The sequence below is a fragment of the Cyprinodon tularosa genome, unplaced genomic scaffold (assembly GCF_016077235.1).
Source record: "Cyprinodon tularosa strain WSP-4 unplaced genomic scaffold, ASM1607723v1 ctg1249, whole genome shotgun sequence".
In the NCBI taxonomy this organism is placed as follows: domain Eukaryota; kingdom Metazoa; phylum Chordata; class Actinopteri; order Cyprinodontiformes; family Cyprinodontidae; genus Cyprinodon; species Cyprinodon tularosa.
In genome coordinates, this window is record NW_024038058.1 from 113,425 (window position 1) to 136,743 (window position 23,319).

Here is a 23,319-nt window from a genome sequence, read left to right on the forward strand (position 1 = left end):
CTCCTGCTCCCTGCAGAACATTTCTCCTCCTGCTCCCTGCAGAACGTTTCTCCTCCTGCTCCCTGCAGAACATTTCTCCTCCTGCTCCCTGCAGAAGGCTTCTCCTCCTGGTCCCTGCAGAAGGCTTCTCCTCCCGCTCCCTGCAGAACGTTTCTCCTCCTGCTCCCTGTAGAACATTTCTCCTCCCGCTCCCTGCAGAACGTTTCTCCTCCTGCTCCCTGCAGAACGTTTCTCCTCCTGCTCCCTGCAGAACATTTCTCCTCCTGCTCCCTGCAGAAGGCTTCTCCTCCTGCTCCCTGCAGAACGTTTCTCCTCCTGCTCCCTGCAGAACGTTTCTCCTCCTGCTCCCTGCAGAACATTTCTCCTCCTGCTCCCTGCAGAAGGCTTCTCCTCCTGCTCCCTGCAGAACGTTTCTCCTCCTGCTCCCTGCAGAAGGCTTCTCCTCCTGCTCCCTGCAGAACGTTTCTCCTCCTGCTCCCTGCAGAACATTTCTCCTCCTGCTCCCTGCAGAAGGCTTCTCCTCCTGCTCCCTGCAGAACGTTTCTCCTCCTGCTCCCTGCAGAAGGCTTCTCCTCCTGCTCCCTGCAGAACGTTTCTCCTCCTGCTCCCTGCAGAAGGCTTCTCCTCCTGCTCCCTGCAGAACGTTTCTCCTCCTGCTCCCTGCAGAAGGCTTCTCCTCCTGCTCCCTGCAGAACGTTTCTCCTCCTGCTCCCTGCAGAACGTTTCTCCTCCTGCTCCCTGCAGAACATTTCTCCTCCTGCTCCCTGCAGAACATTTCTCCTCCTGCTCCCTGCAGAACGTTTCTCCTCCTGCTCCCTGCAGAACATTTCTCCTCCTGCTCCCTGCAGAACATTTCTCCTCCTGCTCCCTGCAGAACGTTTCTCCTCCTGCTCCCTGCAGAACATTTCTCCTCCTGCTCCCTGCAGAAGGCTTCTCCTCCTGCTCCCTGCAGAACGTTTCTCCTCCTGCTCCCTGCAGAACATTTCTCCTCCTGCTCCCTGCAGAACGTTTCTCCTCCTGCTCCCTGCAGAACATTTCTCCTCCTGCTCCCTGCAGAACATTTCTCCTCCTGCTCCCTGCAGAACGTTTCTCCTCCTGCTCCCTGCAGAACATTTCTCCTCCTGCTCCCTGCAGAAGGCTTGTGTGTTATTGAATTCTCTCAGTGTTTAATGCATTTTTTACTGCAAATATATTTTAAAGCTTAGAGATGATAAATTATTGGTGTAGAAAGTTAGCAAATTGTAGTTGTGTGATATTTTAGATTTAGGTCAAATAAATAATTCAGGTAATATAAAACCAGTTTAAAAAGGTTTTAAGTTTGCCCAGCAGATGGCAGTATCCTACAAATATTGCCTAGTTTGAAGGAGTTCACTCACTATTGCCTGACCTCTGACCTCCGGCCAGGAGCAAACGTCTCCTCCTTCTCAGTTCCTCTCCTACAGAAGCCCTCTAAGCAAGAGAGAAACAAAATCTGGAAAAGAAAGGTTTAAAGTTTTTTTCTGCCCTGAAAGGCAGGAGAGAAAAAAAATCAAAGGAAACATTTTCTGTTTGTTCTTGTAATACTTTATTACGACAGAGTATCAGGGCTAGGCTAGAGACCTTTTTATTATTTTTTTTTTATTTTCAAAATTAGGTCGTGACATTACGAGAACAAAGTCATCATACAGAAAGAAAGCTCGGATTTCCGCCCAGCAGATGACGGCCGACCAGCTCCACCAATCAGCAGCCAGAGTCCACTTTGACCTCCTGCCCAGTTTGATGCTGCTGCTGAAAGATTTCCTGATTGGTCAAACCGATGCTAAAGTTTAACTGTTGTAATTTATGACTTTATTCTTGTACTTTTACGACTTTATTCTCGTAATCTTATGACTTTAGTCTCGTAATCTTACGACTTTATTCTTGTAATCCTATGACTTTAGTCTCTTAATTTTACAACTTTATTCTCATAATTTTACAACTTAATTCTTTTACTTTCACGACTTTACTCTTGTGATCTCACAACTTTATTCTCGTAATCTTACGACTTTATTCTTGTAAACCTATGACTTTAGTCTCTTAATTTTACAACTTTATTCTCGTAATTTTACGATTTCATTCTCATAATTTTACAACTTAATTCTTTTACTTTCATGACTTTACTCTTGTGATCTCACAACTTTATTCTTGTCATCTTACGACTTTATTCTCGTACTTTTACGACTTTTTTCCCGTAATCTTAGGACTTCGCTCTCCAAATGGAAGAAGAACAAATCGCTAGCCTGGCCCTAATACTCTGTCGTAATTCATCCACTAGAGGCGCTGACGTAATAAAACAGTCACTGTCAGCTGTAGTCAGATAGGCCTGGTTTTAAACAATCAATGTCCCAAATATAAAATTAGATTTTTGTATAAAAGCTGTGTATCCATTGGCCATGGCAGGTGTTTATTATATCAACCTTTATTTTTATGACCAATAGAGAATATTTGCAGGGATGACGACATCATTAATGTTCTTTCTGAGGATCAAGATTTACCACATAATCTTAGACCTGCTGTCAGTCGATGCTTATCATTAGTTAACTTAAATTAGACATGGATGTAAGAAATGGCCCAGGATAGCAAGTGTTTTCTACACCCGGCGTGCCCCATCATGACATCAGGTTTGTAACTGAGGACACCTCCCTGGCAGCAGCCAGGACCAACATATCCCTCTGTTCTTAGATCTAGGGCTATCTGAATGCACAGTGACCTAGAGCTATCTGTCTAGAATCAGCTGCTCTGTCTGTGCTCACATTCCCAGAACTTTGAAAATGATCGGATCAGCAGAGCGGATCTAGTTTTAAACCTCTGAGGAAAACATGAACCTTAACACCTAACAGGTAATATTAGTTCCTTCTTCCTTTTGGTTCAGCTCAGCTTTTTAATCCTCTGTTGCTGTTTTTCATCCATCATGGCGGATAGCAGCCCTTAGGACTGAATCTGGACGCCACTGATCTACAGATTTAATGACGTTCCGCAGATGAGAGAAACTCAGAGCAGATATTATTAGTAGTTTATCATTTTATTAAGGTGTTAGTTGTTAGGTTCAACCTTTAACCTCTATTCTATAGAGAAAGAAAGAGGAGAATCAAGACTCTCCTCATTTCTTTTATGTTTGCTCTTAAATGATAAATATCTTACCTTATTTTTTGTCCCATTTCTACGCTGTAGGGACGTTAGATCAAGGTGTGTCTACTGATGAGAATCACAGGGGTCAGTCCCCCCCATCCCATCAGCCCCACCCCCAGCTGCTCCCAACCAATCACAACCATGCTTAGAAATAAACCAGGCCGGACATTCCAGACATCAGAGTCGTTTATTTCTCTGTGAAGCAACTTTTAGAGAGAATAGAAAATCAGTGTTGACTGACTGATTAATCCCCCACCCCCCCCCCCCACCCACACACACACACACACCCCCAACAGAAATGATGGTGAGATGCGGAACAGAACACGCCGTTCAGACGGCTCCTTGTTTAAAAGACAGGAACTCAATAAATAATAAGACACAGCAGAGCATCAGTACGGTCAGTAGAAAACATCTGATGGTCGGGGACGCCATCCGCCGGGTCCGTTCCCATCAGGGGTCTTCGGTCATCTCCACAGCTCCGTCACGCAGAGAATAAAGGAAGGGAGTCAGCACTGCCCTCAGCGCTCCGTACAAAGACTTGTTCTGCTCCAAGGCTGGATCCGTCTGCGAAGGAAAAGCAGTGTCTCAGACGGTTGTTCTTAAGGGCAGGTTATACTCCTGCAGCAGTGTGTCACAATGAGGTTGATGCAGACATTTCTGATTTATGCTCAATTTGGTCTGCGATGCGCTGTGGGTCTAGATACGGCCGAGGCGGTGAGGAAGTGGAGACAAGTTTGTCCGACAACGGAAAGACATGAGGGCCAAAAAGAGCGGGGATCCAGGTGGAAAAAGGCTCCCAGCGTTGTCGAGCACTTCGCTCTTCTAGCTGGTCAAACTTCACGAGTTGTTTTCCGCAATTTTAGTCTTAAAAAAAAAACAAGCCGGCCTCCACTCTCTGCGGTCACCTAAAATTTGGGAGAGGTGCAGCAGTCTGTGGAGGGTGCGGGGATATCTTTGCGTTCACTGCGACACCTACGCAGACAGCATTGTTTCGAAGTATAAATCAGCCTTAAGGCGGACCCTCATGCGGCACTAGCCTCCACCCGGGACAACGCTGACGTCACCCCGCACTCAAAGGGGCGTCTTTAGGTGTAAGCGCTCACCTCAGTGAACCCTGCAGGTGTTAGTGTTTACCTTGTTGAACCTTGGCGGCGCGGCATTATGCTCAGCTTGGTGAACACTGGTGGTGTTAGCGCTTACCGTGGTGAAAGGTGACGGAGTTAATGCTCACCGTGGTGAATGTTGGCGCTGTTAGTGTTCACCTTTGTGAACCCTGGCGGTGTTAGTGCCCCCCTTGGTGAACACTAGCAATGTTAGTGCTCCCTAGCAATGTTAGTGCTCCCCTTGGTGAACACTAGCAATGTTAGTGCTCCCCTTGGTGAACACTAGCAATGTTAGTGCTCCCCTTGGTGAACACTAGCAATGTTAGTGCCCCCCTTGGTGAACACTAGCAATGTTAGTGCTCCCTAGCAATGTTAGTGCTCCCCTTGGTAAACACTAGCAATGTTAGTGCTCCCCTTGGTAAACACTAGCAATGTTAGTGCTCCCCTTGGTAAACACTAGCAATGTTAGTGCTCCCCTTGGTGAACACTAGCAATGTTAGTGCCCCCCTTGGTGAACACTAGCAATGTTAGTGCTCCCCTTGGTAAACACTAGCAATGTTAGTGCTCCCCTTGGTGAACACTAGCAATGTTAGTGCTCCCCTTGGTGAACACTAGCAATGTTAGTGCCCCCCTTGGTGAACACTAGCAATGTTAGTGCTCCCCTTGGTAAACACTAGCAATGTTAGTGCTCCCCTTGGTAAACACTAGCAATGTTAGTGCTCCCCTTGGTGAACACTAGCAATGTTAGTGCCCCCCTTGGTGAACACTAGCAATGTTAGTGCTCCCCTTGGTGAACACTAGCAATGTTAGTGCCCCCCTTGGTAAACACTAGCAATGTTAGTGCTCCCCTTGGTGAACACTAGCAATGTTAGTGCTCCCCTTGGTAAACACTAGCAATGTTAGTGCTCCCCTTGGTAAACACTAGCAATGTTAGTGCTCCCCTTGGTGAACACTAGCAATGTTAGTGCTCCCCTTGGTAAACACTAGCAATGTTAGTGCTCCCCTTGGTAAACACTAGCAATGTTAGTGCTCCCCTTGGTGAACACTAGCAATGTTAGTGCTCCCCTTGGTGAACACTAGCAATGTTAGTGCTCCCTAGCAATGTTAGTGCTCCCCTTGGTGAACACTAGCAATGTTAGTGCTCCCCTTGGTGAACACTAGCAAAGTTAGTGCTCCCTAGCAATGTTAGTGCTCCCCTTGGTGAACACTAGCAAAGTTAGTGCTCCCCTTGGTGAACACTAGCAATGTTAGTGCTCCCCTTGGTGAACACTAGCAATGTTAGTGCTCCCCTTGGTGAACACTAGCAATGTTAGTGCTCCCCTTGGTAAACACTAGCAATGTTAGTGCTCCCCTTGGTAAACACTAGCAATGTTAGTGCTCCCCTTGGTGAACACTAGCAATGTTAGTGCTCCCCTTGGTAAACACTAGCAATGTTAGTGCTCCCCTTGGTAAACACTAGCAATGTTAGTGCCCCCCTTGGTGAACACTAGCAATGTTAGTGCCCCCCTTGGTGAACACTAGCAATGTTAGTGCTCCCCTTGGTGAACACTAGCAATGTTAGTGCTCCCCTTGGTGAACACTAGCAATGTTAGTGCTCCCCTTGGTGAACACTAGCAATGTTAGTGCTCCCTAGCAATGTTAGTGCTCCCCTTGGTGAACACTAGCAATGTTAGTGCTCCCTAGCAATGTTAGTGCTCCCCTTGGTGAACACTAGCAATGTTAGTGCTCCCTAGCAATGTTAGTGCTCCCCTTGGTGAACACTAGCAATGTTAGTGCTCCCTAGCAATGTTAGTGCTCCCCTTGGTAAACACTAGCAATGTTAGTGCTCCCCTTGGTAAACACTAGCAATGTTAGTGCTCCCCTTGGTGAACACTAGCAATGTTAGTGCTCCCTAGCAATGTTACTGCTCCCCTTGGTAAACACTAGCAATGTTAGTGCTCCCCTTGGTGAACACTAGCAATGTTAGTGCTCCCCTTGGTGAACACTAGCAATGTTAGTGCTTCCCTTGGTAAACACTAGCAATGTTAGTGCTTCCCTTGCTGAACACTAGCAATGTTAGTGCCCCCCTTGGTGAACACTAGCAATGTTAGTGCTCCCCTTGGTAAACACTAGCAATGTTAGTGCTCCCCTTGGTAAACACTAGCAATGTTAGTGCTCCCCTTGGTGAACACTAGCAATGTTAGTGCTCCCTAGCAATGTTACTGCTCCCCTTGGTAAACACTAGCAATGTTAGTGCTCCCCTTGGTGAACACTAGCAATGTTAGTGCTCCCCTTGGTGAACACTAGCAATGTTAGTGCTTCCCTTGGTAAACACTAGCAATGTTAGTGCTTCCCTTGCTGAACACTAGCAATGTTAGTGCCCCCCTTGGTGAACACTAGCAATGTTAGTGCTTCCCTTGGTGAACACTAGCAATATTAGTGCTCCCCTTGGTAAACACTAGCAATGTTAGTGCTCCCCTTGGTGAACACTAGCAATGTTAGTGCCCCCCTTGGTGAACACTAGCAATGTTAGTGCCCCCCTTGGTGAGCACTAGCAATGTTAGTGCTCCCCTTGGTGAACACTAGCAATGTTAGTGCTCCCCTTGAGGAACACTAGCAATGTTAGTGCTCCCCTTGGGGAACACTAGCAATGTTAGTGCTCCCTAGCAATGTTAGTGCTCCCCTTGGGGAACACTAGCAATGTTAGTGCTCCCCTTGGTGAACACTAGCAATGTTAGTGCTCCCCTTGAGGAACACTAGCAATGTTAGTGCTCCCCTTGGGGAACACTAGCAATGTTAGTGCTCCCCTTGGGGAACACTAGCAATGTTAGTGCTCCCCTTGGTGAACACTAGCATTGTTAGTGCTCCCCTTGGTGAACATTAGCAATGTTAGTGCTCCCCTTGGGGAACACTAGCAATGTTAGTGCTCCCCTTGGGAACACTAGCAATGTTAGTGCTCCCTAGCAATGTTAGTGCTCCCCTTGGTGAACACTAGCATTGTTAGTGCTCCCCTTGGTGAACATTAGCAATGTTAGTGCTCCCCTTGGGGAACACTAGCAATGTTAGTGCTCCCCTTGGGAACACTAGCAATGTTAGTGCTCCCTAGCAATGTTAGTGCTCCCCCTGGTGAACACTAGAAATGTTAGTGCCCCCCTTGGTGAACACTAGCAATGCTAGTGGCCCCCTTGGTGAATGTTGGCGGCATTATCGCTGACCTTGGTGAACGCTCTGATGGTTCGGGTGAGAAGATCAAGCAGCAGGTGATCAGGGAGGGGCAGCAGGCGAGCGGCACAGCTCAGCACACACAGCAGAGTCATCCTGCGGCCCTGATGACGAAGGAAAACGTCTGATAAAGGCTACATGTATGAGATCAGTTCATGAGCTGCTGCAAAAGGATCTGAAGGAAAACCAGCTGAAGATCCCGCTGCATTACAGTGAAACCCCAAACCTTCCCTTAGTCACTACTGAATATAACCCAAATGAAGCAAGAACCACTCTGGTTTTGGGTGTGGGTCTAGATCTTGCTCTAGGCGTGGTTCTGGGTCTGGATCTGGGTCTAGGTCTGGTTCTAGGTCTGGTTCTGGGACTGGATCTGGTTCTAGGTGTGGTTCTGGATCTGGATGTGGTTCTGGGTCTAGGTCTGGTTCTAGGTGTGGTTCTGGGTCAAGGTATGGTTCTGGGTCTGGTTCTAGGCGTGGTTCTGGGTCTGGATCTGGGTCTAGGTCTGGTTCTAGGTCTGGTTCTGGGACTGGATCTGGTTCTAGGTGTGGTTCTGGATCTGGATGTGGTTCTGGGTCTAGGTCTGGTTCTGGTTGTAGGTGTGGTTCTGGGCCCGGGTCTGGACCAGAACGCATACCCCAGGCCGTGAAGGCACTGTGCCAGGACCAGCGCGTGCCACAGGTACCTTCTCCAGGTAGCTGATGGCGCTCTGAGGATCCACGCTGTTGTCTCTCAGGTTCTGGACGTCCTGCTGGCTGAGGACGGGATCCCTGAGCTGCTCCAGCCAGGACCACATCAGGCTGCAGAGGACCACTGGATCTGTTTCATTGCACAGCCTCTCCCAGGCCCCCTCTCTGGAGTTCAGCTCCACCTGCAGGCCACACCAAAGACCAACCATCAGTTTAAAAAATCTGCTGATTTTTAGAAACCAGAACAGGAAGACTTTGGTACCTGCCACATGGAAACCCTGGCGGACGCCTCTGGTGGCCTCTCAGTGGGGTCCAGAGCCAGAGCTTTGGCCACTGCCAGGCGTCTGTTCTCTGTAGAGAGCTCTCCGCCTGCGTCGCCTGCCGTGGCTTCTAGGCTGCTCTGGAGAGAAACGGGAGGTGGAGCGGCATCGCAGTAAGACTGCTTTCCCAGCTCTGACAGCAGCAAACTTAAACTGTGATGCCTCTTATGGGAGACGCAGCGTCCCACGGCCGGGTCGGCTCCTGTCCTACCCATTCTGTCCAAGGTAGAGAGGGAGCAGCAGCTGGACGGGTCCCAGGTGGTGAGGTTACTGTGAGACAGCCAGTGTCTCAGCAGGCAGCTGATTGGTTTACTAAGGCAGTCTGCCTGGTCCTGGTCGGGGCCACGGCCGTTCAGCAGAGAGTCGCTCAGAGTCCTGCGGCCGGACAGAGACCTCTGAGGGCTGCCCAGATTCTGCTGCCTCCACAAAGGGTCCAGCTCGTTATCACTGACCAGCGGCTGATCCTGTGAGGATTTCGGGACGCTGAGTGTTGACGGTGAACCGGGTCGCACAGGGATGCCTTTCCCCATCATCTCCTGGCCCAGCTGCTGAAGGGCCTGCTGGGACACCGTCTTCTCCACCTCGGCAGTGAGGTCAGGGATCTCCAGCTGCTCCTCCTCTACAACCACCTGTCTGTTGGCTGCGATGTCCACCAGGAGGCGGCACACCAGCTGCACGATCTTGGGGACGTTCTTAAGCTGCCGCGCCTCGTAGCCGTGGAGCAGGTGGCGCTGCCGGGTCAGGTACTGGGACAGAGTGACGGCGCTGGCTTTGGGTTCTGCACAGGAGAACACGCTTCTCAGAGGGAGCAGGAACTGGGCGAACTCGCGTACGCACAGCAGCTGGCCTCTGGTCTGGATGGAGTTGGGTCTTTTGGCTCGGACGAAGAGGATGGCTTGATCCGCCGTCATCCGTGTTGTGAAGACCAGATAACAGGCCAGCAGCACGCCTAAACCAGGACACACTCAATCACTACCGGAACACCGGGGCGCTCGCCCTTTTCATCACACGCATTTACAAACCGGTTCTGCCGAGACCAGCATGGCAGTGGACGGCCATCTTTCCTTCCTGGACAGCAAACGACATCACCTTCACCATGTCTAGGATGGTGGTCAGAGACGCCACGCCGTAGTCCTTCCACCCAAAGTTATAGTAATAGACTGAAACAGCAAGGCAAGCAGACTGAGGACTGGCACTGCAGCATTGAAAAGGAACATTTTTTTAATCATTGGAAAAAATACATTTTTTTTCATTTTCCTTTAAAATATTACTTGATCAAAAGTCAGAAAGATTGAATATTCTGATTGAGATAAATCTTTATAATATTGAGAGAATGATGGATCGTCTGCTGCATGTTTTAACCACGGCTACAACTGAACTTCCTGTCTCAAACCATCCATCCCATCGGTCCGACGCTAAACCCTCCATCCCATCGGTCCGACGCTAAGCCCTCCATCCCATCGGTCCGACGCTAAACCCTTCATCCCATCGGTCCGACGCTAAGCCCTCCATCCCATCGATCCGACGCTAAACCATCCATCCCATCGGTCCGACGCTAAACCCTCCATCCCATCGGTCCGACGCTAAACCCTCCATCCCATCGGGCCGACGCTAAACCATCCATCCCATCGGTCCGACGCTAAACCATCCATCCCATGGATCCGACGCAAACCCTCCATCCCATCGGTCCGACGCTAAACCCTTCATCCCATCGATCCGACGCTAAACCCTTCATCCCATCGATCCGACGCTAAACCCTCCATCCCATCGATCCGACGCTAAACCCTCCATCCCATCCATCCGACGCTAAACCCTCCATCCCATCAGTTCGACGCTAAACCCTTCATCCCATCGCTCCGACACTAAACCCTCTATCCCATCGGTCCGACGCTTAACCTTCCATCCCATCGGTCCGACGCTAAACCCTCCATCCCATCGGTCCGACGCTAAACCCTCCATCCCATCGCTCCGACGCTAAACCCTCCATCCCATCCATCCGACGCTAAACCCTCCATCCCATCAGTTCGACGCTAAACCCTTCATCCCATCGCTCCGACACTAAACCCTCTATCCCATCGGTCCGACGCTTAACCTTCCATCCCATCGGTCCGACGCTAAACCCTCCATCCCATCGGTCCGACGCTAAACCCTTCATCCTATCGCTCCGACGCTAAAGCCAAACGTTTGCTGTGGAGCAGAATTACCTGAACTCAGATGAGCCGTTTGCTCAGATCAAAATAAATAGGCGAAAAAAAGACCAATGGTCATTGATAAATTTTTATCGTTGATAAGATCGACTATGTAGACATATCGTGGCAGCGCTATCCGACACTAAAGGCCTCATCTGATCAGAATCATGTCGGCCATTTTAGTTTCAGTGTATTGCAGATATTCTGAGCATGAAAACCTTGAAACATGTGCAACCCTGTTAAAATGTATGATGATGATGCTGCAGTGCATGCAGCCACCGGGCCCCGTGCTAGAGGACCTCAGTGTGTTGCTGGGAACTCACTGCCCGCCTCCATGAAGGCCTCGGGTCGGTACGTGAAGCCGCTCTCCTGTTCCAGCGGGTAGCCACAGCTGGCGTGCTCTCCTGGTCTCTGCAGGTTGATGACGGTCGTCAGGCCGCACCTGAGGACGGTCAGCAGGACAGAAGTGTGTCAGAAGCAGCTCGGTGCCACAGGGAAGGGCCCCGGTGGCCCCAGATCAAATGCTACCTTTGGAATTGCTGCATCAGCTGATACTTCTCTATTGTTTCAGAGGACGGCCTCGCCATGGCGAGCAGGTTGTCGGTAATCCTGCGGACAGGAAAGGAAAGGTGGGAAGATAGAAGCTGGGAGGTGACTAGACCAGAACCTGGAGCTCAAAGACCCACCAGGAGGAGTAGAGGCCTTTGATGACCTGCTCCTCGTCCCTCCAGCGTGACGGGTTCTCGTATTTACAGGCCCTGCCGCCACACGCCATGGAGCACTGCATAGGACCAGGGATCACGTGTCTCAGTGTCTCCCCCATCTTGGTGTACTTGGCGGTGGGGACTCGGCTGCTGGCTGGAAAACAGAAGCCTTAGTTTATTAATCTCAGCGGAGCAGAGCTGGCTTCGCTCTGCACTGAGCAGGTGGTCACCATGACAACCATTCAGACCTCAGATCTGAGGCGGCTGCTGACTGTCGGCCCGCCGTGGACCCAGCAGCTGCCTCCATCTTTGGTCTGTTCATCGTTCAAGCATAAAACGGGAAAGAAAAAGGAATCTGAGATCTGCTCAGGGGGGTTTTCCATCTGGAGTTTCATCCTGCTCCTATTATGTCACCTGGTAACATCAATTCATCCCATTGGTCGGTTAAAACACTGAAACCGTTTCTTCAGTCCACGTTATCCCTTTCTAATGAACGTTGCCTCAAGCCCTGAAAACATCGGCTGCTTCCGACTTTTTGATCTCCAATCAATTTTTTTTTTTCCATGTCCCACTGACTGCGTACAGAGAGGCTCCGACTAGGCAGGCTGAGCAGATCTATTCACTCATTTCTGTGCTAAATATACATTATAGCCATTTCTGACATTTGACTGGAACAGATTATGAAAAGTTATTTAAAATAAATTTAAAAAACCCTGCCGTTTCTATAAAGCAAAGCTCTACTTAATGACTCAGTTCAGCATCTAGAACCAGAACAGATAGAGAATGTGTTTGGAAAATTTTGTTTCTCTTATTTCATATATTAATTTCTCCTATTTACTCACTATAAAAGTAGAGCTGTTAGTAGACCAGACCTAACATTCTTCGCATTAGCAACCAGGATTATTCATAACGTTCTACTTTTTAACCAAAGTTTAATTTGTAGTTTGTGTAATTTGTCTGTAACTTGTTTCCATTATAGTAAGTAAGGAGGAATGGACGCTGTCCAGACGAGAACAGGGCTGATTACCCAGCAGTAAGGGCCGCATGATGAACTGTTCCAACTGAGTGGAATCCATCGATCTCTGTTTATATAATGTGGTGAATCGTCTAAAGAAAAAGGCAGCAATAAACTCTGTGGGACGGTTTCTATGGTTACTGAGGCAGAGAGGGGATTCTCAGAGAGATCTGGGAAGTTTATCCAAGTTTTTCTTTCTTTTTTCCATAAAGAGGTGAGATAGATACGCTGCACTTACCTGCTCTGTCTGCCTCTCATTATTTTGCTTTCTGTGAGGCTCAAAGAGGATCACTACTTTATCCGTTTTCTGAACTCCTGTCATGGGGAAAGTTTTCTTTTGAATGTTTCATTCATTGTTTTTGCTCCAATCTGTCCTGCTTATTATAAACTGACTGTTTCCCCGTGAGATTAACAGATTTTATTTTGGATTTTCCTAGAGATGCACGATATTGGGATTTTGGCCGATATCCGATATGCCGATATTTTAAAACTCATGTAGCCGATAACCGATATCGATACCGATGTTAAAGCTGGACAAAAATAAGTAGTCATTGAAAATAGCAGTTTTGTTATCCATTTCTGACACTTTGAAAAATAATATACTCAAATATATTTTCATATGCTGATATCAAATTGATATTTAAAAACGCGGTATCGATCTATTTTACTTTCAAAATCTCGTGAAATTTCATCGTTCTGTTACAAACTCTCGTGATATTTTGCAAATTCTTGTGAGATTTTGTTAGTAAAATAGATCGATACCGCGTCAATATATCAACATATAAAAATATGGCAACATTTGGTGAATTTTTGGGGGATTTCGTAGCATAACGATGACAAATAGCAATATTTCATTAGTAAAAGAGATTGATATGGTGTTTTTAAATGGCAATATATCAGCATATGAAGATATTGGGATATTTTAATGGATCAATATTTTTTCCCTCGTCTTTAGAAGTTTTTAAGTCTGTAAAAAAGAAGTTTTTGAGGAAGAAGAAGTAGTATTTTTTTTTTTTTTTTTTTTAGACTTTAGAAACTCAGAAGCTGATCAAATATAGGGTTAAATATCGGTGGGGTGGCCGATGTCCGATATTCAGTTTTAAGGCCGATACCGTTAGGGGGCCGATTATATCATGCATCCCTAGCTTTTCCCCCAAAGCGGGTGAGTTTTTCTTTGTAACCGCGTCTCTCTTCCTGTCAGACCCAGATCATGTCGGCTGTGATCATCCTGTTGACTTTCAATGTGCGCTAAACGCTGCGACCTCTAAGGCGCGATGTTCTGCCGGATCGGATGCTAAATGGGATTGGGCGTGTTCTAGACCAGCTGCTCACATTTCATCTGGGATTTTTATCAGCGGTTGTTTGAAAGATGATTATTTTACAGGTTGAAGCTCGTTGGCCGTTAAATGAAGATCAACTAGAAGAAAATCAAAGCAGTAAATGTCATTTTGCTCATGAAACTCAAGTGAGGAAAAAAATAAAAGAAATAAAAACGGATAAATTGGCTGTGAAATGAATCCCATTGATTTCCAAATGCTGCGATCAGAGGCGGAGGTTAAGGCCGTCCTACCTGCCTCCATGTCTGCGGTGATCTCCTCTTCCCCGGTCGCCCTGACGGAGTGGGGCCGCTCAGTCAGGACGCCCACACCAGCTGCCATGGCCGGCCCTGAAAGGTGAGAACAAACATCCTGTCAGCAGGTGGAAAATTACACGGCAGAGGAGGCAGGAGCTGCATCTAAACCTCAGAGGGAGGACTGGGAGCAGCGTTGCCTGGCAGGAGGTCTCAGGGGAGGGAAGCAGCGGCTGAGTGCAGCCCTGCAGCTGGGAGGGGACTGGTTCCACCGAGCTGATGGGATGGTGTGAACCAATCCTCCTGATGGCGCTCTGATCAATAATTCACACCGCCCGCCGCTCGCTGGCAGAGAACCGCAGCTCCACCTCCAAACCTCTTCCCTCCATTAAAGACATTTCATCCCAGCGCTGCGTGTCCCGAGCCCGTGACATCATCAATGACCCCCCCACCATGGACTGTTCTCCCTGCTGCCCTCTGGGAAGAGGCTTCACAGCATTCAAGGCAGGACCAGCAGGTTCTGCAGCAGCTTCTTCCCCACCGCCATCACACTGATGAATGGTGTGTAAAATCGGTTATTTTATGTATATTGTTATATTTCTATTAGGGTTGTCAAAAGTATCGAAACTCAAAAAAGTATCGATACTAAAATGTTGTATCCGAATACAATACTCGTTTTTAAAAGTATCGATACAGTGCCACCACCAGTGGCACCTGAGCAGTCATTCATCTAAAGTGCAGAATAGTGAAAAATCCACTTTCAGAACACTGTGTGATTGAATAATTCTACGCACTTTTCAGTTTCAGACTTTTGTTTTGTAAGAGGTGCAGCTGCTGAGAATTATTTTTGTTTCTTAACCGGTTTGGCCAGTGTCATTGTTATGTGTGCAAAGCATAGCCAAGGAAGGAACACTTCATTTTAATTTTATACGTTTTTTATCAAGCTTGCTTAATATTGCGCACAGCATACAACCTTTATTGTATTTTATTTATTAATGAAAATATTTCTGTAGAATTTTGGAGTCTTTGTTTTTATTCTTGTGGTATCGAAAATGGTATCGAGTATCGAATATTTTCCTTAGTATCGGTATCGAGTTGAAAAGTTTAGTATCGTGACAACCCTAATTTCTATTATATATTTTTTTAAAGTTAGAATTGATTTTTCAAGGCTGCACTTTTAAAAAAGATAAAATTGTCCAGAGAGCTTTTCCAAGTGAAATTTCTTTGATTTTACACTTGTGTAAACAAAATGACAAATAAATCTGTCTAAGTAAGCCTAACTTCTGCATAACGCACGGCAGCATGAGGCCCATATATGATGCACAGTGTCCTGAGGGGGGCAGCGACGCGCCTGGAGGCACCCAGCCTGCAGAAAAAGATTTATTTGATCACAGTATTAACCTAGCTGCTGTTTGCCGCCCGTCAGAAAAAGAAAGAAAGCAGGTTTCTGGTGTCAGCAGATTGAGCGTCATGTCTGCTAGGAAGTGTGTTGGTGGTGGGTGTGAACGCAGGGAGGATCCATCACTCCCCTTCTCTCTCACCCTATGATGGGGATGAAGTCTGGAGGAGAACTGACGGTTTCCTCCTGTGAACCCCCTTTATACCAAAACGCTGCCAATACGCCATTATACAGTAGCTGGAAGTTAGAAACACGTCCAGCGCTCGTCTGGAACACGTCAGATACGCTGATATGTTGGAGAGAAGTTCTGGATAAGTTACGCAGAGGTTTAGGATAAGCTAGAAGCCAAAACTGATGAGGAACTGATACTGAACGGATGTCAGCCATCGCATATGAGGACTCCTCAAGTGGAAAAGTTTTCATTTCACCTGGTTTCATTTCGTAAGAAGCCTTTAAAGAACCTTTGGCTATCAGATTATCCATTAATGGGAAAAAATAATCAAAATTAATGGATTAGCTAAATAAATGTTATTTGCAGCCCTGATGCAGTTTCCTGGCAAACTCCTCGTTAGTGGCCATGGCAACAAACGTTGCCATGTTAGGGCGCATTAAGGCAAGCAGACAAGTTTTAAACACGCTGGTCTCATCAAACATATTAGCATTTTAGCTTTTTGTGAAATAAACTCCATGATTCCCTTCATGCTGACATGCAGGCTGTTCTAGGCCTCATTTATAAAAAACTCATTTATAAAAATCCTTTAACTTCTGTTTTCCCCCCTGGTCCTGTTTGGATGTTTTAAAGCTGCAGATTTGCTCATTAAATCTGGTTTCAGTTCATTGTGTTCAGAGGAGGGAACTTTACATTTCTGAGCTGCTTTTGGGAAAGAGTCTAAAAATGAATCAGATATTAAACTCCAGTCTGCTTGTTTCCATCTTTAATGCTCATCTATAGGAGTGAAATCTAAAGGATCGCAGCGGTTCTAACTTTAGATCCGATCAGTCCTTTAAATGAACCCTGTGGCTGAAATGACTTTCTGGAGAGAGTGTAACTCGTAGGCAGAGGTGTTTTGAAGCTGCTTGTGGAGAGATGTCCTGGGCCGTGAGTAGTGAGGAAACAGGAAGCGATTCTTGTGGGATGGAAGAGGGAAATAGTGACAATGAAGGTTGGAAGATAGCAACATCAAAAAATAAGAAAAAGCGGAAAAAACAGAGATCAGTTAAAGGGGAATCTAGTTCAGAACAATCCAGTGATGAGCAATCCATACATTCCACAGCACAACGAAATGAATTCAAAGTCATATTCAAAGTCGTTAATCAGGCAGACTCTTTTACAAATTGGAATCCGGTTCACTTAACAAAAACCATCAATAAACTTGTTGGAGAAGTCAGAGGTGCCAGAATTCTGTACAGTGGAGACCTGCTAATTAACTGCCGAGACAGCGCCCAGCAAGGCAAAGCAATACGAATCAACAAAATTGACGGGATAAGAGTTCAGTGCAGCTTATTGGAGAACAAAAAGATCAGCAGGGGAGTCATTGGAGGAGTTCCTCTAAAAATTTCTGAAAAAGAGATTCTGGAAAACATAAGCGGTGCAAAAGTAAAAGAAGTAAAACGGTTAAAAACAACAAGAAACGGAGAAAGATCTGACAGTTTATCAGTATTAATTAAATTTGAAGAAGAGCAATTACCAAGCAAAGTATTCATCGGTTACATCAGCTATAATGTTAAAATCTACAATCCTCCACCACTGAGATGTTTCAAATGCCAAAAATTCGGACACATTGCAGCAGTTTGTAAAGGGAAACAGAGGTGTGGAAGGTGTGCAGGAGAACACGAATATGGTAAATGTGGAAAAGAAGCTAAAATAAAATGCTGTAATTGTGGTGGAGAACATACTGCTGCTTATCGCGGTTGTGAAGCAAGCAAAAGGTCTGAGGAAATAAAAAAAATGAAATTTGAGCTCGGAATAACCTACGCTGAAGCTGCAAAAAGGTTCCCTTCTCAGTCAGAAAAACCCAAACCTACAGTTCAACACACGGCAAATTTCAGACCTCTAGAGAAATCTCCAAAAATTGATGAAGACTCACTAATTGTTAAAAAGACAAATTTTGTTCTTTTCATGGTGGAAGTGATTAATTGTACTGCACAGACAACAAAAAAAACTGAAAAAATCAAAATAATAGTGAAGGCTGCAGAAAAATATCTGGACATTAAAGATTTGAACTGGGAGATGGTTGGAAGCATGATGGGAGGACCGATGGGACCATCAGAAACTGGCAAAGTTACGATGACCTAGAGTTCAATTAAAATTATATGGGCAAATGTGATTTAGTATTATGTTGGTTTAAGTTACACAGGTTTTTTTTTTTTTTTTTTTTTTTTTTATTTGGGGTGAATCGTTTCCTGTTTTCTTGCTTTACTCCATATCAGTTGGTGGCGGTAATGCACATTTCACAAGTTTGCCAACCGCCATAAAATCTCATAAGAAGAAGAAGAAATCTAAAGATCAGAATCCTCCACATGGAGCGATTTCACAGGCGGGGTGTGGAGGATGGAACAGCTGCTGGGTGCAGCATCTGCAGGGTTGAAGTTGGTCAGGACTCCGGCACCAGAAGATTAGAAACACCCCAGATTAGAGGAAACGTCTAATCAGCTCCACAGAAACCATTTATATTCATAATCTAATGTTCACTCTGCTCAGATTAAAGGAGATTATTTTAATTCTATATTTCTATTTTCTGTTTATTTTTTTAAATCTTATTTTTGGACAGTTGATGTTCAGGTTTTCTTATTCTGGTCGATAAATCATCAGATATCGTTTTTAAAGCTCTCAGTATCGGTATCGGCCTCCAGAACCACATATGGGTCGGAACCAGCTGCCTGAGGAGGGGATCAGTGCATCTGACCGGTACCAGAACCAGAACCCTGAAACACTCTGGAGTAGGGTGACCAGACGTCCCCGATTTCCGGGGACTGTCCCCGTTTTGGACCACCTGTCCCCGGCTAAAGCTGTCCCCGGAAATGTCCCCGATTTTACCGAGGCGAAAAATGTTGCGTGTAGACTGTTATTACAGTAGAGCTGTTGCGCGTAAAAATAGGTATTACGGTAGCTGGTTGCGCTGCTGATAACATAAAGATAAGGAACAGAGCGCACCACAATAAGGGCGGTAATGATCCTTTTGGATGTCAGCTGCCATTAAAAGACAAAGAGGAAGAGGAGCGCATCACTTTTAAAACAGAAGAAGAAGAAGAAGAGGAAGTTCGTTTTTTACAACCTGTGGCAACTGATGGGGAGCTACGCTGAGTGATGGTAAGTGTGTTAATCAAATAATTTTATTCTGATCGGCCTGATCTTGTGATAAATGTTTGGTTTGTGTCCAGGTTAAAACAATAATAAAAAGTAAGACAAGACCACGAGTTGAGCATGAGTAAAAGACGCTGGGTTAAAATGTAGCAAAATGATTGAAAACTCCTTGTAAGGCGCTAATCTGGTACGCTGGTTCTCCAGGGATCAACAAGGGTTTGTATAAAGATGATTTAGAATGGATAGGTGACCTTTAGTTTATATTTCAGATAGTTATTATAAGTAGAGTTATTTCAATTTGTTTTGATGATTTATGGTTGTGATTTATGAGCATAGACTTCCAGTTTTTGGTGTGCTTTTTTTCTGCTCAGTTTGGATATATATGAAAGTTCCTTGTGAAAAAATAGGAGTCAGTAACAGGAGAACTGAATAAGACAAGATCTACATGATTTGAGAATGATGGAGATAACCACCTGTTTAATGTCCATTTATTATGTGGTTTTTGCTTGTAGCTCCTAATATTGTGGTAATTAGCATTTTTAGTATTTAGATGAGATATTAATAATAATAAGTTTTCATGTTGCACATCCTAATTTTTTTTGGAGGTGATTTTGATTATATAATGTCTCTGTTTTAGAATAATGTAAGATTGATGCTGGAGGAGTGAGGAAGAAGATAGAAAGACAGAAAGGAGATTGAATGAGAGAGGAGGAAACTAGGAACTCTGATAGAAAAAACGGTTGACAAGAAGGGAGAAAAATTTACTTTGAGGAGTAAAGCAGAGAGCAGGAAACATAAGAGGAAGCCTTAATGCACAATACAGAAGCTGTGAAAAGAAGGAAATTATATATGTACATGTTATTGCTGTTTATAAATATGGACTATTCTTGGATTATATACATTGTGTTGATGTTAAGCCTATTCTGCTGTTCAATGGTTAAACTTGTTTAAGACATTAAAAAGGTTATTTTGCTTTTTACTTGCTATGTCTTCTCTTATATTATTTTACCCAAATTACCAGGGCCACTGCCTCAGACCCTGTTCAGTTAATATTTCTGTTTCAAACATTTAAAATGTATAATATGTATTAATAAAGTTCAAGTGATAAAGCGTTGACATGATTTGAGTGATAAACTAACATATTGAGTGATGTAGTGTGCAAAGTATGCTGTGGAACACAGAGTGGCTGTATACTCAGGTTAGTAGGAAAAATGAACCTGCTACTTTGAGACACACAGGCCCCTGATGGGGAACCAACTACCAGTTTTAGTCCGTGAGGCAGACACCCTGTCTACTTTTAAGGCTAGGCTTAAAACTTTCCTTTTTGATAAAGCTTCTAGTTAGAGTGGCTCAGGTTATCCTGATCTATCTCTATAGTTCTGCTGCTATAGGCTTAGACTGCTGGAGGACATAGGGACCCCTTTTTCATCATTCTGCTTCATTCTATCTCTATTCTCCCACTCTGCAGAATCTGTTAGTTCAATCTCTAACGTTCTGCTCTCTCTGCTTTTCCTCAGAGTAGCTTTGCCTCGTCTGTTCCTGTTTGGCTGTGACTCCATCCTGGAAAGAAACATCAGCTGTGCTGCTGCCATCAACACCCTTGTTTATAGATGTTGGAGATCGGCCTGTTTTCCAGTGTAGTCCTGTTTCTCTGACTGTGACTAACTGGATGTGCTCTCTTCGTCCTCTGGCATGGGAGCTGGTTCGGAGCTCGTCTGCCTGGCTGTGTGTTTCCTGGACGGGGTCGCCTTTTACAGCTGCTTTTTGTATCTCTGCTTCTGTCTCCTTGAACCCCAGTGGGCCTCAGCAGATGGCCGCTCACACTGAGCCTGGTTCTGCTGGAGGTTTCTTCCTGTTCAAAGGGAGTTTTTCCTCTCCACTGTCGCTACAAGCATGCTTAGTGTGAGGGATTGCTGAAGAGTCAATGAGTCGATGCAATCAACTGGTTTTCCTTAGATAGAAAACTTTGTATCGATTTGACTGTATGATCTGGTTGAACTGTAAAGGGCCTTGAGATGACATGTGTTGTGAATTTGGCGCTATATAAATAAACTAAATTTAATTGATCTGGCTAGGTGACAGTAAGAAACATATATGAACCTTTACCTGCAGGCTTGACTACTACTTGTTTTTTTTATGTTAATGAAGAAAAAAAATATTTCTTATAGGTATGTAAAGTAGATGTAAACAGAATAAGTATTTGTTGCACTTTTTTGAAGAGGTGGGGAAACTCTGTCTCAACAGACAGCCACAGGCATGGAATAAATGTTTGTATTTACTTTTCTAAATTTCTTTTCATGTCACTCTCCCCTTAGGAGGCGGCAGAGCTCATTGGGCCCCCAAAATTGGAAAGCCCTGCTAATGACCCTTGACCCCTCCGCTCCCACCCCCACCACTTTGCCCCAACCCAGAGACACAGTTCTAGTTTTCTACTAATAACACTATTCATGTTATTAATCTTAGGATATACTAAACGTTTGGAAAGGCACATTCCTGGCTTCTACACTTGATTTTTGTTGTTTAAATATTAATAAATACGTAAAAATATATGAAACCATTACTGTCCCCGTTTCCTAATTTCATCTCGATAAGATGTATTGATTTTTATCCACGAGCAAGAAATGTCCCCAGATTTGATTTCAGAAATCTGGTCACCTTACTCTGGAGCCTCCATCAGAACCAGGCCAGAGTCCGAACCGGTACCAAGAGCAGATAATAATACAAGTTATTTTGGGTTTTCCTTTTCTGTAAATCATTATTAATAAAAACAAACGGCTGAAATACATGTGTAAAAATATTAAACTCTGCAGTGAATCCGTGCAGCTTCAGAACCGGAACCGCTGTGGTTCTGGAGATGCAGCATCCTACTCACCGCGGAGCTTCTGCTGTCGGCCGGCCGGTTAGCCTCCACAGGAAGCCGCCTAAAGGCGAACCTCAGTGGACCGGGAGGTCCGGACGGTACCGGCCTCAGTCCGCTCCTCACCTGGAGCAGCAGTAGGGTTCACGTGTATCATCATCATCATCATCATTAGCCGCGCTCTGAGCTAAGCTAACTAGCTTCCTGACATGCTAACGCAGATACATGATAGAAGAGTGGACGCAGCACTGGCTGTTGGAGCGGGTGAAGTACAGCCGCCATCTTGGAACGGTCAGCGAGGACGCCTCAGCGCTAAGCTGCCTGTATGGCAGGCCCTTATAACATTTATTTGCTTGCCTGAATCCAGACGTCTCAAATTCATTTCTTCCTAATCTGAATAAACATGTCAGACATCTGAAATAAACATTGTTCCCATCTAAAGTGAACTCTGACGAAGACAAACTCACATTTCAGATCTCTATAAGAGAGTTATATAGTCATAATTATTATTTTGGATATCAAAAATTAACATAACATTTTAGATATCCAGAAATCCAATTCTTGACATAAAAAAATCTATTTCTGCTGGTAGAAATGTCATTACAGATATCTACTACTTATTTTATGACTAGTTAAAGTCCAGAAATCTAAGTTTTTATAATACCTCTTCAAAATGCAGTTTTAAATTCTTGCAAAAGAATAATGAGGCTCAATTTTAACATAAAACAAGCAGGCTGACTAGTAAAATTTCTATAATAGATAGACCTAAAGCATTCTACCTAGTCACAATCATAATGTTTCTAGTCAGAACTGTATTTTAGATACCGGTATATACATTAAATTTACCAGTTGAAATAAAATTTGAAGTACTCTGGAATCAAATTTGTTCAGTAATATCTACATTTCAGATATCCACTGGCCGTTTTAACATATATTTGTTTGTATGTCAGATACGTTTAATAGTAGTCCAATCTAAAATGAACATTTCAGATATCTGAAATGTTCATTCTTACTGGTCCAAATGACATCACTTGGTCGTTACTTTCAGATATCTGAAATTACATTACTCCTACATCTAAAACAAACATTCTGGACGTCTAAACATGAAATTCAGATCTCCATAATCCGAGTGTTACTTGTTGTGTTGGAATCGACAGACCTTTGACATCAGAGCTCAGGGATAACTTTTCATGAGTTAAATGGAGAAATACTGTCTGTTTCTCTGATAAAGTTATTGTTCTTATGCCAATCAATGAAATGCCAGCTAATGTTAGCATAGACCTGAGTTAATTCTCTGGGGTTGAAACCTCAGATATACTTATCTGCTGTAATGAGAAGAAGAATGTTGCCTATTTTCACATCAGAATTTGCAGGAAAGGCTTTATTATTGCAACTAAATCAGAATAATCTGCTGATTAATAAGAAAATAACTTTAGGTTTGCAAAGACAGAGCTGAGCCCATGGAGCTGAGTTCACTAAGTGAAGCTGGCGTCATGGGCCTCAGCACTCAGTGACATCATCTGTTCAGACACATCTGGATGGTCTCCTCACAGCTCTCTGAAGGTCCCACATTCACTTCCTCCATCTAAACTTCATATTCCATCCAGCTGCAACGTTCCATCCATTTTACAGCTTTTATTCCAGGACCTTTAACCAATCTTTCCTGTCTTTAATCTAATTCTTTCATATTTATAAGTTAATCATCACCGTAGCTGCATTCAGAGTCAACTCATTTAAATGTTCTAATATTTAGTTAAAAACAACAGTTGATACATACAAATATTGAAATTAAAAGTTCAATCATAAATAAATAAATACCTTTCC

General features: G+C 44.8%; 1 protein-coding gene across 2 annotated transcripts; it reads right to left on the bottom strand.

Annotated features, from left to right (window-relative positions):
* Nucleotides 1-3,415: 3,415 nt before the first annotated feature.
* On the bottom strand, nt 3,416-21,784 carry ptpdc1a (protein tyrosine phosphatase domain containing 1a). Of its 2 annotated transcripts, XM_038276475.1 has the most exons (10): nt 21,511-21,784; nt 13,936-14,031; nt 11,333-11,504; nt 11,175-11,255; nt 10,970-11,088; nt 9,480-9,617; nt 8,400-9,406; nt 8,134-8,319; nt 7,445-7,555; nt 3,416-3,711 (listed from the first exon to the last, which is right to left on the bottom strand). In XM_038276475.1, the coding sequence occupies exons 2-10, from the start codon at nt 14,021-14,023 to the stop codon at nt 3,598-3,600; spliced, it is 2,016 nt and encodes a 671-aa protein (XP_038132403.1). In that variant the 5' UTR covers nt 14,024-14,031; nt 21,511-21,784; the 3' UTR covers nt 3,416-3,597. The 2 variants fall into 2 exon arrangements, with proteins under 2 accessions (XP_038132403.1, XP_038132404.1); XM_038276476.1 differs by lacking the exon at nt 21,511-21,784 and having other exon boundaries at nt 13,940-14,031.
* Nucleotides 21,785-23,319: the final 1,535 nt, after the last annotated feature.